The 10,848-nt window shown below is 71.2% G+C and overlaps 1 protein-coding gene across 3 annotated transcripts in view; it reads left to right on the top strand.

Annotated features, from left to right (window-relative positions):
• Positions 1-2,539: 2,539 nt before the first annotated feature.
• The window catches only part of MTA1 (metastasis associated 1), a 29,136-nt gene continuing 20,827 nt past the window's right edge, over positions 2,540-10,848 (top strand). For all 3 annotated transcript variants that reach the window (XM_041758616.1, XM_041758613.1, XM_041758617.1), the window contains exon 1: positions 2,540-2,673. In XM_041758616.1, coding sequence (XP_041614550.1) covers positions 2,646-2,673 — 28 coding nt within the window. In that variant the 5' untranslated portion in view covers positions 2,540-2,645. The remainder of the gene's footprint in view (positions 2,674-10,848) is intronic.

The raw sequence follows: 10,848 nt of genomic DNA, 5'->3' as shown, positions 1-10,848 counted from the left end.
CTCCCCCCCAGCCGGCCTCTCCGGGGGGCAGGGACCCGGTGGTCTCCTCACACCTCCCCCCCCCCCCCCCCCCCCCCCGCCACCTCGTCTAAACAGCAGCGTGAATTAGGTGCTTAAGTCATAGCTGAATGAATAAATTATCGCTTTAATTGCTTTGTCTCGCCCCCAAATGACCCCTTGCGGCTCCTCGCTGATGCAACGGGCAACGGCGGGGGGGGGGGGGGGGGGCGTGCTGTCCCCTCATCCTCATCCGCCCCCCTTCTCCTCACGCCCCGGGGTGCTCCTGAGGGCTCGGCTTCCCGGCCTCCCGAGTGTTCCCTTGGGGCTTCCCCCGGCGCCCCGCCCCCCCAGTTTCTCGGACGCTGGGTGCCAGCCGAGGAGCATCTCCTGAACATGCACCTGCACCGCCGACGAATGGACTCCTACGGCTACTCAGCGCCCCCCCCCAGATCTGTTGACTGGCTTGGAGCAGGACAGGGCACCGCAGGCACCGTCCCCTCTCTTGTTGGTTGGGAAGGGGAAAGCCGGGGGAAGCAGGGCGCTGCGGTGACCCAGGGCTCCTTAAATGTCACTCTGCTTTGTGACGGGCGCATCCTTTGCCCTTCGAGGGGAAGCTCGGGGTCTGGATGTCTCCACTGAGACGCTGGGGCCCACGCCCTTGCTGCCCACACGCCGGCTGGCGGGGGTGCTCCTCCTGTGTCCACACGGCAGGGAGGAAGTCAGCCTCCCCCTCCCCTCGCGGTCGGTGTCCCGCCCCGGCTGGGCCGGTGCCGCACTGCTCAGGATGAAGCCCACCCCGCTCCTGGGATGGAGGCAGACGAGGCACCTCACAAGGCGCGGAGGTTTGGGCTCGCTCCAGGCCCAACAGCCGCCTGGGCATTTCTTGGTAGTTTTTTTTTTTTTTAAGAGTTTATTTATTCATGAGAGGCGCAGAGAGAGGCAGAGGGAGAAGGAGGCTCCATGCAGGGAGCCCGATGTGGGACAAGATCTGGGGCTCCAGGATCATGCCCAGAGCCAAAGGCAGATGCGCAACCAACGAGCCACCCAGCTGTCCCTTCTTGGTAGCTGTAACTCTTTGGTCAATTTGTTCAGTATTGGAAAATTTTATGATGCAGCTTCACTGCCCAGATGAGGAGGCTCAGCCCGGGCATTAGCAAAGGGGCCTATGGGGCGGGAGAGACATGGGTGCACCACTGCCTCCCCACTGCCCTCTGGGGAACCTCCTGGACACGTCTGTCCCTCGTCCTGTGCCCAGACTCCTCCACTGCCTCCCCTTCGAGTTACCACCAATCCCCCGGCCCGCGGCTGCCCCTCCTCAGAGTTGGTGGCCTGCTATGGGCATTTCCTTTTCGGGATTTCTGGGCTGCTGGACAGCCTGTGGTGTGCGGCCCACGGCCCTTCTTGGAACTCTGCCTGCCTTCTACCCCAGCCCCTGCCTGGGGCTCCCGCCACCTGCCTTGTCCCCTGTGGGGGGTTCGTGTGTGCTCTGTCCCTCCCCCACCACCCTGGATCCTATGCTCAGCCGGGGGCCTCTGTGGAGCGTCCCTCCAGGCCCCACAGGGATGCTCCTCAACTAGACATCAGCCCCTCCAGCCACAGGCCTGTCCCCTCGTTGTGACGGGCAGGGACCCACCGCACTGCTCAGACCAGCAACCTGGGAGCCAGGACACTCCCTTTATATTGCTCCCAGCACAACGTCCACCCTGGCTGCAAACTTTGGCTGGGACACCTGCTTCTGGGCCCCTCCGGCTCTTCCTGCCTGGGGCCTGCAGTCTTGTGTGTGCCATGTGGTCACCGGATTGTCCAGGAGCGGGACCTCAAGTGGGTGCACACGGTCATGGGCCCTGACCGCCCCGGGGGGAGGACAGGCGGGTGCTGTGCCGCCAGGTAGCCCTGCCAGCACCCGCTTGTGGGGTGGGTCACCTGCGTCCTCCCCAACCTCATGGGTGTCAGACTGGGCCTACAGAGCGTCGGCTGCGAGGCCACCTCCCGACCTTCGGGTCCTTCGGTAGGGCCGGGTCGGGCGGCGGCAGCGTGGACGGCGGGGGCAGGGACCCAGGGCAGGGACCCGGTGGGCGCAGGGACCCGGGGGGGCAGGGACCCGGGGGGGCAGGCGGACGCGCTGAGTCTGCAGGGAGGTGCGGGGCCTGGGGAGGCAGCCCGCGGGGGCGCACGGGGAAGGGTGCCCGGGGGCGGGGGGGGGGGGGCGGCGCGGGGAAGGGCGCGGGGGGGAGGGGGCCCGGGGGGGCGCGTGGGGAGGGACGCGCGGGGGCGCGGGGAAGGGCTCACGGGGGGCGCCGCATGCGGAGGGGCGCACGGGGGGCGCGCGGGGGGCGCGCGGGGGGGCGCGGGGGTCGGGGCGCACGGGGCGCGCGGCGGCGCGGGGAGGGCCGGCGGGTAACGGCCGCGCGGTGGGCGGCGGCGCCCGAGGCCCCTCCCCTGCCCGCGGCCGCTCCTCCTCTTCCTCTCCCGCCCGCGCCGCGGCCCTCGGTCCCTGCGCGGCCTCGGCGGCCTCGGCGGCGGCGGCGGCGGCGGCCCCTTTAAACCGCCCGCCCCCCGCCCGCGCCCCGCGCCCCGCGCCCGGCCCCCGCCTCCGCCCGCGCCCCGCGCCCCGGCCCCGCGCCCGGCCCCGCGCCCGCCCGGACATGGCCGCCAACATGTACAGGGTCGGAGGTAAGGCCGCCCGCGCCCGCTCCCGCCGCGCCCGCCGCGCCCGCCGCCGCCGCCTTTATGCGCCCGGGCCCCCCGCCCCCCCCCCCCCCCGCCCCCCCGCCCCCGCCCCCGCCCCCGCCCCGGGCCGCCGCCCGCCCCTCCCCCACCCGCCCCTCCCCCGCGCCGGCTCCCCGCTCCCCCCGCTGCACCTCTGCGCCCCTCCCCCCTCCCCTCCCCTCCCCCTCCCCGCGGGCCCGCCCAGCGCGACCCTCCCGCGCCCCCGCCCGCGCCCCCGCCCGCGCCTCCATCCCCGCCGCGCGGCCTGCTCCTGCCCGGCTCCGGCTCCGGCTCCTCCTCCTCCTCCTCCTCCTCCTCCTCCTCCTCCTCCTCCGCCGCCGCCGCCGCCGCCGCCGCCGCCGCCCCGGCCCTGCGCGCGGCCGCAGCCCCGACGGCCCCTGGGCCCGGCCCGCGGGGGGCGCCCACCTGTTGGGGCCGCGGACCCGGAGCATCCCTGGGCCCGGCCTGAGCGCCGCCCCCGCCGCCGAGCACATGGCCCGGGGCCGCCGGCTGCCCCCGCGGGGAGCTCGGGCCGGCCCGGCCGTGGGGACCGGGAGCCGCGAGCGCGGCCGGGAGGGGGCGGGGGGCCGGGAGGGGGGCCGGGCCGGGCCTGGGTCCTCCGCCGCGTCCTGGGCCGGCCCCTCGCCCCCTCCTCGGCGCCTACGGCCTCCCCGGGCCTCCCCGGGCCTCCCCGGGCCGACTGTGTCGGGGTGTCCCCGGCTGCCCGCCGAGGGCCTGGGACTCGGGCTCCAGCCGGCCAGGCCGGCCTGTGACCTTGGGCTCGGCCTCCCCGTGTGCGGGTCCCCAGGCCCGGCCTGGCCAGCAGGCCCCCACCCGCCCTGGCGCAGGGGCCGCCCGCAGAGGGAGGCCCACAGCCCACCTGGCCGCAGGCTCCTGGCGGACGTAGGTGCCACCAGGCACTGTTCATCGCCCCCTGTCCCCGTCCCCAGCCCCTCCTCAGCTGTGCCCCCGGCTGCAGCTCAGGGCTCCCCCCATCTCCCTGGCTTGCCCGCCCCGCCCCCACCACCCCGTTGGGGACCACCTCTCCGCAGCAGCGCAGACACCCCCTTCCAGGTGTGAGGCCCCGTGGCTCCCACGTGCTGTCTGGGCCAGCAGGTCCGTTGAACAAACGAAGGCCTGATGGCGAGAACCGCGGCACCGGCTCCCGGCCGGAGACAGAGAGGGGACAAGGCGGTGGCAGGGAGGCCGTGGGCCCTGGGCGCATCCACCCCGGCCGGCGGCCCTCCGCCAGCGGCTGCTCCGAGGGCTCGTGGGCTTTACAGAACCCCCCCCCCCAGGCCTCAGGCCCCCTGGCCGTGTGGGCCGAGCTGCTGGGCTTTGAGGTCGGACCGTGAACGTGGTGGGACCCTGACCCCCCGCCCCCCGCCTTCCCGGCCTCAGCTGCACACAGTGGACCAGGGGCTCGGTTTCGGCTCATCCTCCAGGACAGGCCTGGCCGCCCCACATCTGTTGGTCCCCTCTGAGCTCCGCAGGTGTGACCACAGGGTCCCTGTAGACGAAGCGGGGTTGGCTCGTGCTTTGTGGAGGGGGACCCTGCGGTGCCGCCCCGGGTCCTGGCCAGGCTGCTGGCACTGTGTCCCCCAGTACTCGCTTAGCGAAGGGGCGCCTCGCGCATGGGTGCCCTCTCTGAGCCGATGGTGGCCGGGGGTGGCCCCACCCGGGCAGTGCGGTCTGGGGCAGGGCCGCGGGGCCATTCTGAGAAGGGGACCCCCCCCCTTCTCATCTCCGCTCAGGACCCTCAGAAAAGAGCCTTTTGCAAAGGTGCCAGGTTCAGCGAGGAAAGTGGAGGCCACCGGCTAGACGTGAACGTCACAGAAGCAGTTTGTGAGCATAACCATGTCCCCGATACTGCAGAGGACGTAGTCACGCGAGAAAATCCTTCGCAGGGACCCGGAGTTATCTGGGTGTCCTGCATTTTACCTGGCAGGCTGCTCCGGGGCGCTGCCAGGATGTCTGGGCGGGGCGGAGGCCGGAGGCGGCTTTGTGCCAGCTGACCAGCTGGGTGGAGTGGGTCAGCCTGGGAGGGGACGCGGCCCGGTTCTTCCCAGGGAAGTGACCTGGCTGCCGACAGAGGCCTTCTGTTGGCGGCTCTGAGCGTGGCAAGGCGGGGCCCGGCTGCGGGTGCGGGCTCGGGGTTCGTGACTCTGCCCCTCTGGGGTCCGTCTCCCCGAGGCTGGGCCAGCTTCTGGGCCCGGCGGGCGCCGCGGGGTGGCTCTTCCCTCTGCACGTGTCCTGCGGGGCCGTTGAGGGCTCCGGAGCCCGCGAGCCCCCTGACAGCGCGGCCGCCGACTGGGGTGTCTCTTTTTAAGCGACAGCCTCTAACCAGCCACCGTGGTTCCCCCTTTCTCCTTTCCTTGCTATAAGTTAACCCCCGTTCTTTGGGGTGGTAGTTTGCTTCTCGAAAACGTGCTTTAGAAAGGTGACGGGAGCACCCCAAGGCTCCTGGCCGCTGGCCGGGGTTCACCTGGGCCGCGCGGCTTCTGTGCCCTCACGCCCTGTCTTGCTGCCACACCATCCTGTTGCCTTTTGTGTCATTTAAACTTTTGACCAGGTGACAAGGTCACACACGTGAAAATCCCAAACTTGTCAAGGCCGGTGCCGGGGGCAGGGGTGGGGCGCCCAGGGGCCCCCGGCTGCGTCTGCGGCCCTCGTCCTGTCCCTCGGGGGGCCCGCAGCGGCCTGCCCACGTGGCTTTGGCTCCCCTTGTCCCTTTCGAGAGAAGAATTCGGCCAGTAACCCCTGGATTAATAAGAAACAACCCGAGGATGGAGTAGACGGTCCTAAGAGGCGGACGCGTCCCTCCGGGAGCCCACGGGGTGGCTGCTGGCTCGCAGCAGGACCTCGGCGGCGGGGCGAGGATGCGGGGCTGCCCTTGGCTCGGCCGCGGCCTCTGCCCCCGGGGGAGCATCTTTCCTGCCCCTGCCCGCGGGCTCCCCAGAATTTGATGTGCGGGTTGCCCGGGGCTACGGCTTCTCTCTCTGACCCCCCACCCGCCTGTTAACAGACCTGGGGTGCAGCTTTCCTGGGGCTCCCGAGGGCTCTGCACAGCTAGCCCCGGAGGCCTGCGCCAGGCTGTGAGGGTGCCCCCCACCCAGGGTGCAGGTTCTTGGGGCCCCATGGCCCCTCCCGGGCCCTCAGTTGCCTGGTGGCCCCCAGGCTGGCCCTGCTCCAGGTCTGGGACCTGCCGTAGGAGATGATCCTGCTAAGCTTCTCTCTCGCCGCTTAAGACTGCTTAGCGGCTTCCGAGGAGCGGGGGTCCCCCGCGCAGCGACCGTCCCGTCACCCCGGCCACAGGCCCCCCCTGCTGGGCCCCCGCCCTCTGCAGCCCTGCGTCTGCCTCCACTCACCCTTCCCTCCGGCGGCAGAGGAGGGTGGCGACACTTGAGACCCTGCCCCAGCACGTGTCCCGAGAGCATGGGAGACCCGGCCCCACTCAGGCCCAGTGTCTGGAGCCCTTGACCCTCGGAGCACCTGCCCGAAGTAGACGTCAGCCTCTGGTCCCCAGACTTCAGTGGGGACGGTGACATGGCCCCACGCTGCTGGCTGCCCTTAGGGCCGTCGCTGGGTTCTCAGGGGCCCTCTGGGGTGCCCTGGGCCCCAGCCCCGTGGGTGTGTGGGTGGCGAGGCCCTCCGCTCACAGGACGGCCCCGGTCTGGGTGGTGGAGGCATGGGGACCCCCGTGCGGTATTTGGGGGATAGTCCTGTAGAGGCATGAGTCAGGTTTCCCTCCGTGTCCCGTGCTCGAGGGCTGTGTGCCGAGCCCTGGCTCTGCCCGTGGTCAGCCTGAGGTCCTGGCCACTGCTTGGGTTTCTCTCGATTCCGTCCCCAGATTTGAAAAGAAGAATGCGGGGCTTGCAGGTGTCCCCGCGCTGCAGGAGCAAGGAGGGAGCCTGGGGCTGGAGGGTTCCCGGCCCCCGCGGAGCTGGTGGGCGGGTTCTGACACGCGGGTGGGCGGTGGGCACCAGGGCCGCCCGCGGTGTGCTGGGTGGTGTGGGGCGGCCCAGCTCCCCGGTTCTTGTGGCACCTCCTGTGGCATCTCCTCGCCGGCACCATCCCCGGGCACCATCCCCGGTGCTCCCGCGGGTCCCACACCCCTGCCTCCACCTGCGCCCACCTGACCTGTGACCCGGGTCGTGCTGTGGCCGCTGCGCAGAGCCCGAGAGCCCTGAGACCGCGGCCCCCAGGAGCAGGCCCCCAGCCCGGGCCCATGGAGCCCACGTCCTGCCTCCTGGTTTCATTCCACCCCGTGGGCGGGGGCAGGGGTCCTCCCTGGGCCTGTCCCGTGATGCGTTTTCCACATTTTTGTCTTTCACCTTCTGTTTATTTTATTCCTTTTTTGGAGATTTTATTTACTTACTGGAGAGCGAGCCCGTGCGCGAGCACAAGCGGGGACGGGACGGGCCGAGGGTGCGGGAGGAGCAGGGCGCCCGAGGCGGGGCTGGATCCCGGCCGGGACCACGACCGGAACCAACGCTCGCGCTCGGCCCCCTACCAGCTGCGTGGGGTGCGGACTGCGGGTGAGGGAGGCTGGGCGCACGCCGAGCACCCTGGGTGGGGTGGCACCGGGTCAGGCGTCGGCCGTCCGGCGGGGGCCAGCGGGCTCAGTGGGGACCAGGGCTGCAGGCGCCGCGTGACGCGTGCAGGGAGTGTGGAGGCGCCTTGCGCAGTGGCCTCGCCCGCCGGTGCCGCCGCTCGTGCGTGTCCTGGGCCGTGACCTGGGTCGGCGCGGAGTTGCACGTGGAGCCGGGGTGGACGGCGGACGGCGGCGCTGAACCCTGGGCAGGGCCTTCTCGGGTGAGGATGGCGGTGAGGATGGTGCGGCCCAGGCCCCCACCCGCGGGGTCGCCGTCCCCCCGCCGGGCTGTGGGAGCGCGTGTCCTCCCGGCCTTCACGCACGGGCCCCGCAGCTCTTCCACGCTTACGAAACCCGCCTCATCTAAGCTCACAGATTTCTTTCTGTTTTCTTGTGGAATTTTTGTAGTTTGGGGCTTTACTTTTTTTTTTTTGTAGATTCTTTATTTGTGGGGGGGAGAGCGCATGCGCGGGCGGGGGCGGGGCAGGCTCCCGTGGGTGCCGCCCTAACCCGATGGACACGGTGCGATGGACCGGGCGCCCTGGGTCCCAGGCCCGGGGTCACGACCGGAGCTGAGATCCGACCGGCCCACCCAGGCGCCCCAGGGGTTTGCTGTTGGGTTCCCCCTCGTGTGGGGTGCACTCGGAGGCTCTCGGTTTTGCTTTTTTTTTTCTAAATATTGTATTTATTCACGAGAGAGAGGCAGAGACAGAAGCAGGCTCCCTGCAGGGAGCCCCAGGTGGGACTCGATCCGGGACAGCTCACGCCCTGGGCGGAAGGCGGCTCCACCGCTGCGCCCCCGGGGCCCTGGGCTCTCACCCGTGCGTCTGTTCACAAACCTCCTCCGGCTCCATCACCACTGGCTGCAGTCGCACCGTCCTCGCTCACCGGTCCTGCCGGCCCCTCTGTCACGTCTCGCCACGGGTCGGGTTCCTGTCCCCGGTGCTCGGGCGCAGTGTCCACGCCTCCTGGGAAGCCCTGAGGTCGGGGCGCAGGCTGTCGGGCGGGTGCTGTGCCCCCCCTGTCTGGCCCGCGGCCACGGCCTGGACCCCGGTGACGCGGAGCTTGGCTGGTCCGCAGAAGAGCGGTGGGGCCCCGCTGGGGTGGTGTCGGGCTGGCGGGAAGGTCCGTGCGGGGGAGACACCTGCACCTGCCGTCGTGTCCCGGACGCCAAAATTCTGGAAGGTTCCCCCGCCTCAGCGCTGCAGCAAATTCTCCCCAGATGCAGCCCTGCAGGTGCATTCCCGCGTCCCCTCCGGCGACTTGTGAGCCGCAGCAGTGGCCTGAGCGCCGTGGCGGGGGTCCCCTCGCTGCTCCCGTGGACACCGTCCCATCTCGGCCGTGCTCAAGCGCCACGTGGCGTCCCTGCTGTGACATCGCATCGCAGGAAGGCGTGTACTGTGAACCCAGCGGCGTGGGCGTCCCTGCGTCCTTGGCTCAGGTGGCGCGGCCGCTAGGGCAGCACAGGGCGTGTGGGCATCACCCCGTCTCACAGCTCGTGAGCTGGTCACTGTCGCAAAAGGTGGAAGACGTGAACCAGAGCATCTCGTCACAGCTGAGCGTGTCCACGGAGCCGAGTGAGGTGCCGCAGTCCCCGCGTCCCGGCACCTCATCCGTCAGCCATCGGGAGGCCGCCGACAGATGGTGACGCGCCCCAACGGTGTTTGCAGGGGGCAGCTGGCCTCCGGGGCAGGGCGGCGTCCCCTGGGCGTGGGCTCCGAGGGGTGAGCGGGGACACCTGCAACCCAGCGTGGTTTGGGACGAGTCGGCAGGAGACGGCCCAGTGCAGGCGGACGTGGGGCCTGCGGCTCGGGGCGGCCAGCCCGCTCGGACCGTGTTCCTGGGCCACAGCCGGAGACCCTCGTCCTTGGGCAGAGGGGACACCTGGGGGCTCAGCTGGCGCAGGCGGCACGTGGGACGGCGACGGAGGGGACGGAGCGCGACTGCCCGGGGCCGCTGTCCTGCTGGCCGGTGCCTTCGTGCAGGATGTTTGAGTCTCTGTCACCTGGTGCAGCCGTGGGTCAGCACGACCTTCCCTGACCCCGGGGACTCCACTGTCCTCGGTGGAGGCCGAGCGTCCCGCTGCCCTCACCCTGCCGTGCAGCAGCCCCGCGGCGCCGCAGGGGTTAAACGTTACTGCGGTTTCTTACATTCCGGGCAGAGGCGGACGCTGGGGCAGGAGGCCCACGGCCGCCCGCTGCTTCCCCGCGTGCCTGTGGAGACACGTGGCGCCGCATCCCCGGCAACGGTGCTTCTGAGGCCGCGGCAAACTGCAGCCCTGCCCCCGGCCACTGTCCCACCTGGGGAAGCCGTGTTGGGGACAGCGGAGGTGGTGGGCGGCTCAGACGGCCCCGTGTGGTGTCCAAGCGTCACGGCGACAGCGGGAGGCAGAGCTCGGCCCCGGTCGCATTGGCAGGATGTGGGCCCCATCGAGGGCTGGGGGGCCCCGTGCGTCGGGAGGCCCTGGGCTCTCGGTCCCCCTGCACTGCGGGCCCAGGACGCGCGAGGCCCTCACGCCTCGCGGTGGCTGGTCACAAGAGCGCTGCAGCCAGGGCAGTGATGTCGAGGGCACCCGGGCGGCGCCCAGGCTCACGGCCTCTCCCGGGGACCACGGGTTCTCCGGCCGCCACGCGGACCCGAGGCTGCTCGCCCGAGGCAGCCACGCGGTCGTGATGCCCTCCACGCGCCCTGTGGTTCCCCGTCGGACAGGGCGAGACGCGCAGGCTGCCCCACAGTCCCCGCGGACGGGCGTCGCGGTCGCTCTGGATGGCGCGGCCCTGACCGTGGACCCCGGCGGAGCCAGAGGTCTTGCCCGGAAGCCGCTCAGTGCTCCTGGGCAGACGGTCGCGGTGGAGCTGGCGTCCCGTGCTCCTCGGCCAGTTGAGCCGTCGACGACAGGCGAGTGGGGACGTCCGCTCGGGCCGCGTGGTGCCCTGGGCGGAGGCTCCTGGGTCCTGACCCGCGTCCCGACCCGCGTGTGCAGCTCTGCCCTCGGCTCCCGCACTGGACTTTGCACCTTTAAGCGTCTGTGGGTCTTTTACTAAAGGGACCCTTGGGTACGTGACGGTCCTCGGAGCTCCTGTCCGCGGCGCTTGTGTGATGCTCGCTCGCTCGTCACTTCCCCGTCGACTGTGGCATCTCCCGGGCGCATAGGCCGGGCCCCGTGTGGCTGATGATCTCCCTGGTGGGCCCCGGCTGTGAGCGCGGCGGGGAGAGGCCGTCGTCCTGCCGTGGGCGGTGGGTTCCACGAGCACCTGCTGCAGGGCGGACGCGCTCCCGGCTTGCCGGAGACTGTCGGGACGGCGTGGCCCTCCTGCTTCTGCTCCGACGGCCACGGCCTGGCCTGCCTTCGCTCCGCCGCTGCGATCCTCCCCGTCGAGCCGACCTTGTGTCCTCGGGTCCCAGCGGCTGCGGCGTCTCACCGCTTCCCTCGCGTCTGTGGGGTTCCCGCCTGGTCCCCGCGTCCGCTCTCAGGGTGAACGGCGTGGGCTGGCGTCAGGTCCCCCCTGGGTGTTGGCTGGGTTCAGCAGGGCCCGTCTGGGTCT

The sequence above is a fragment of the Vulpes lagopus genome, chromosome 6 (assembly GCF_018345385.1).
Source record: "Vulpes lagopus strain Blue_001 chromosome 6, ASM1834538v1, whole genome shotgun sequence".
Lineage (NCBI taxonomy): Eukaryota > Metazoa > Chordata > Mammalia > Carnivora > Canidae > Vulpes > Vulpes lagopus.
This window is presented reverse-complemented; position numbering and strand designations above follow the sequence as displayed.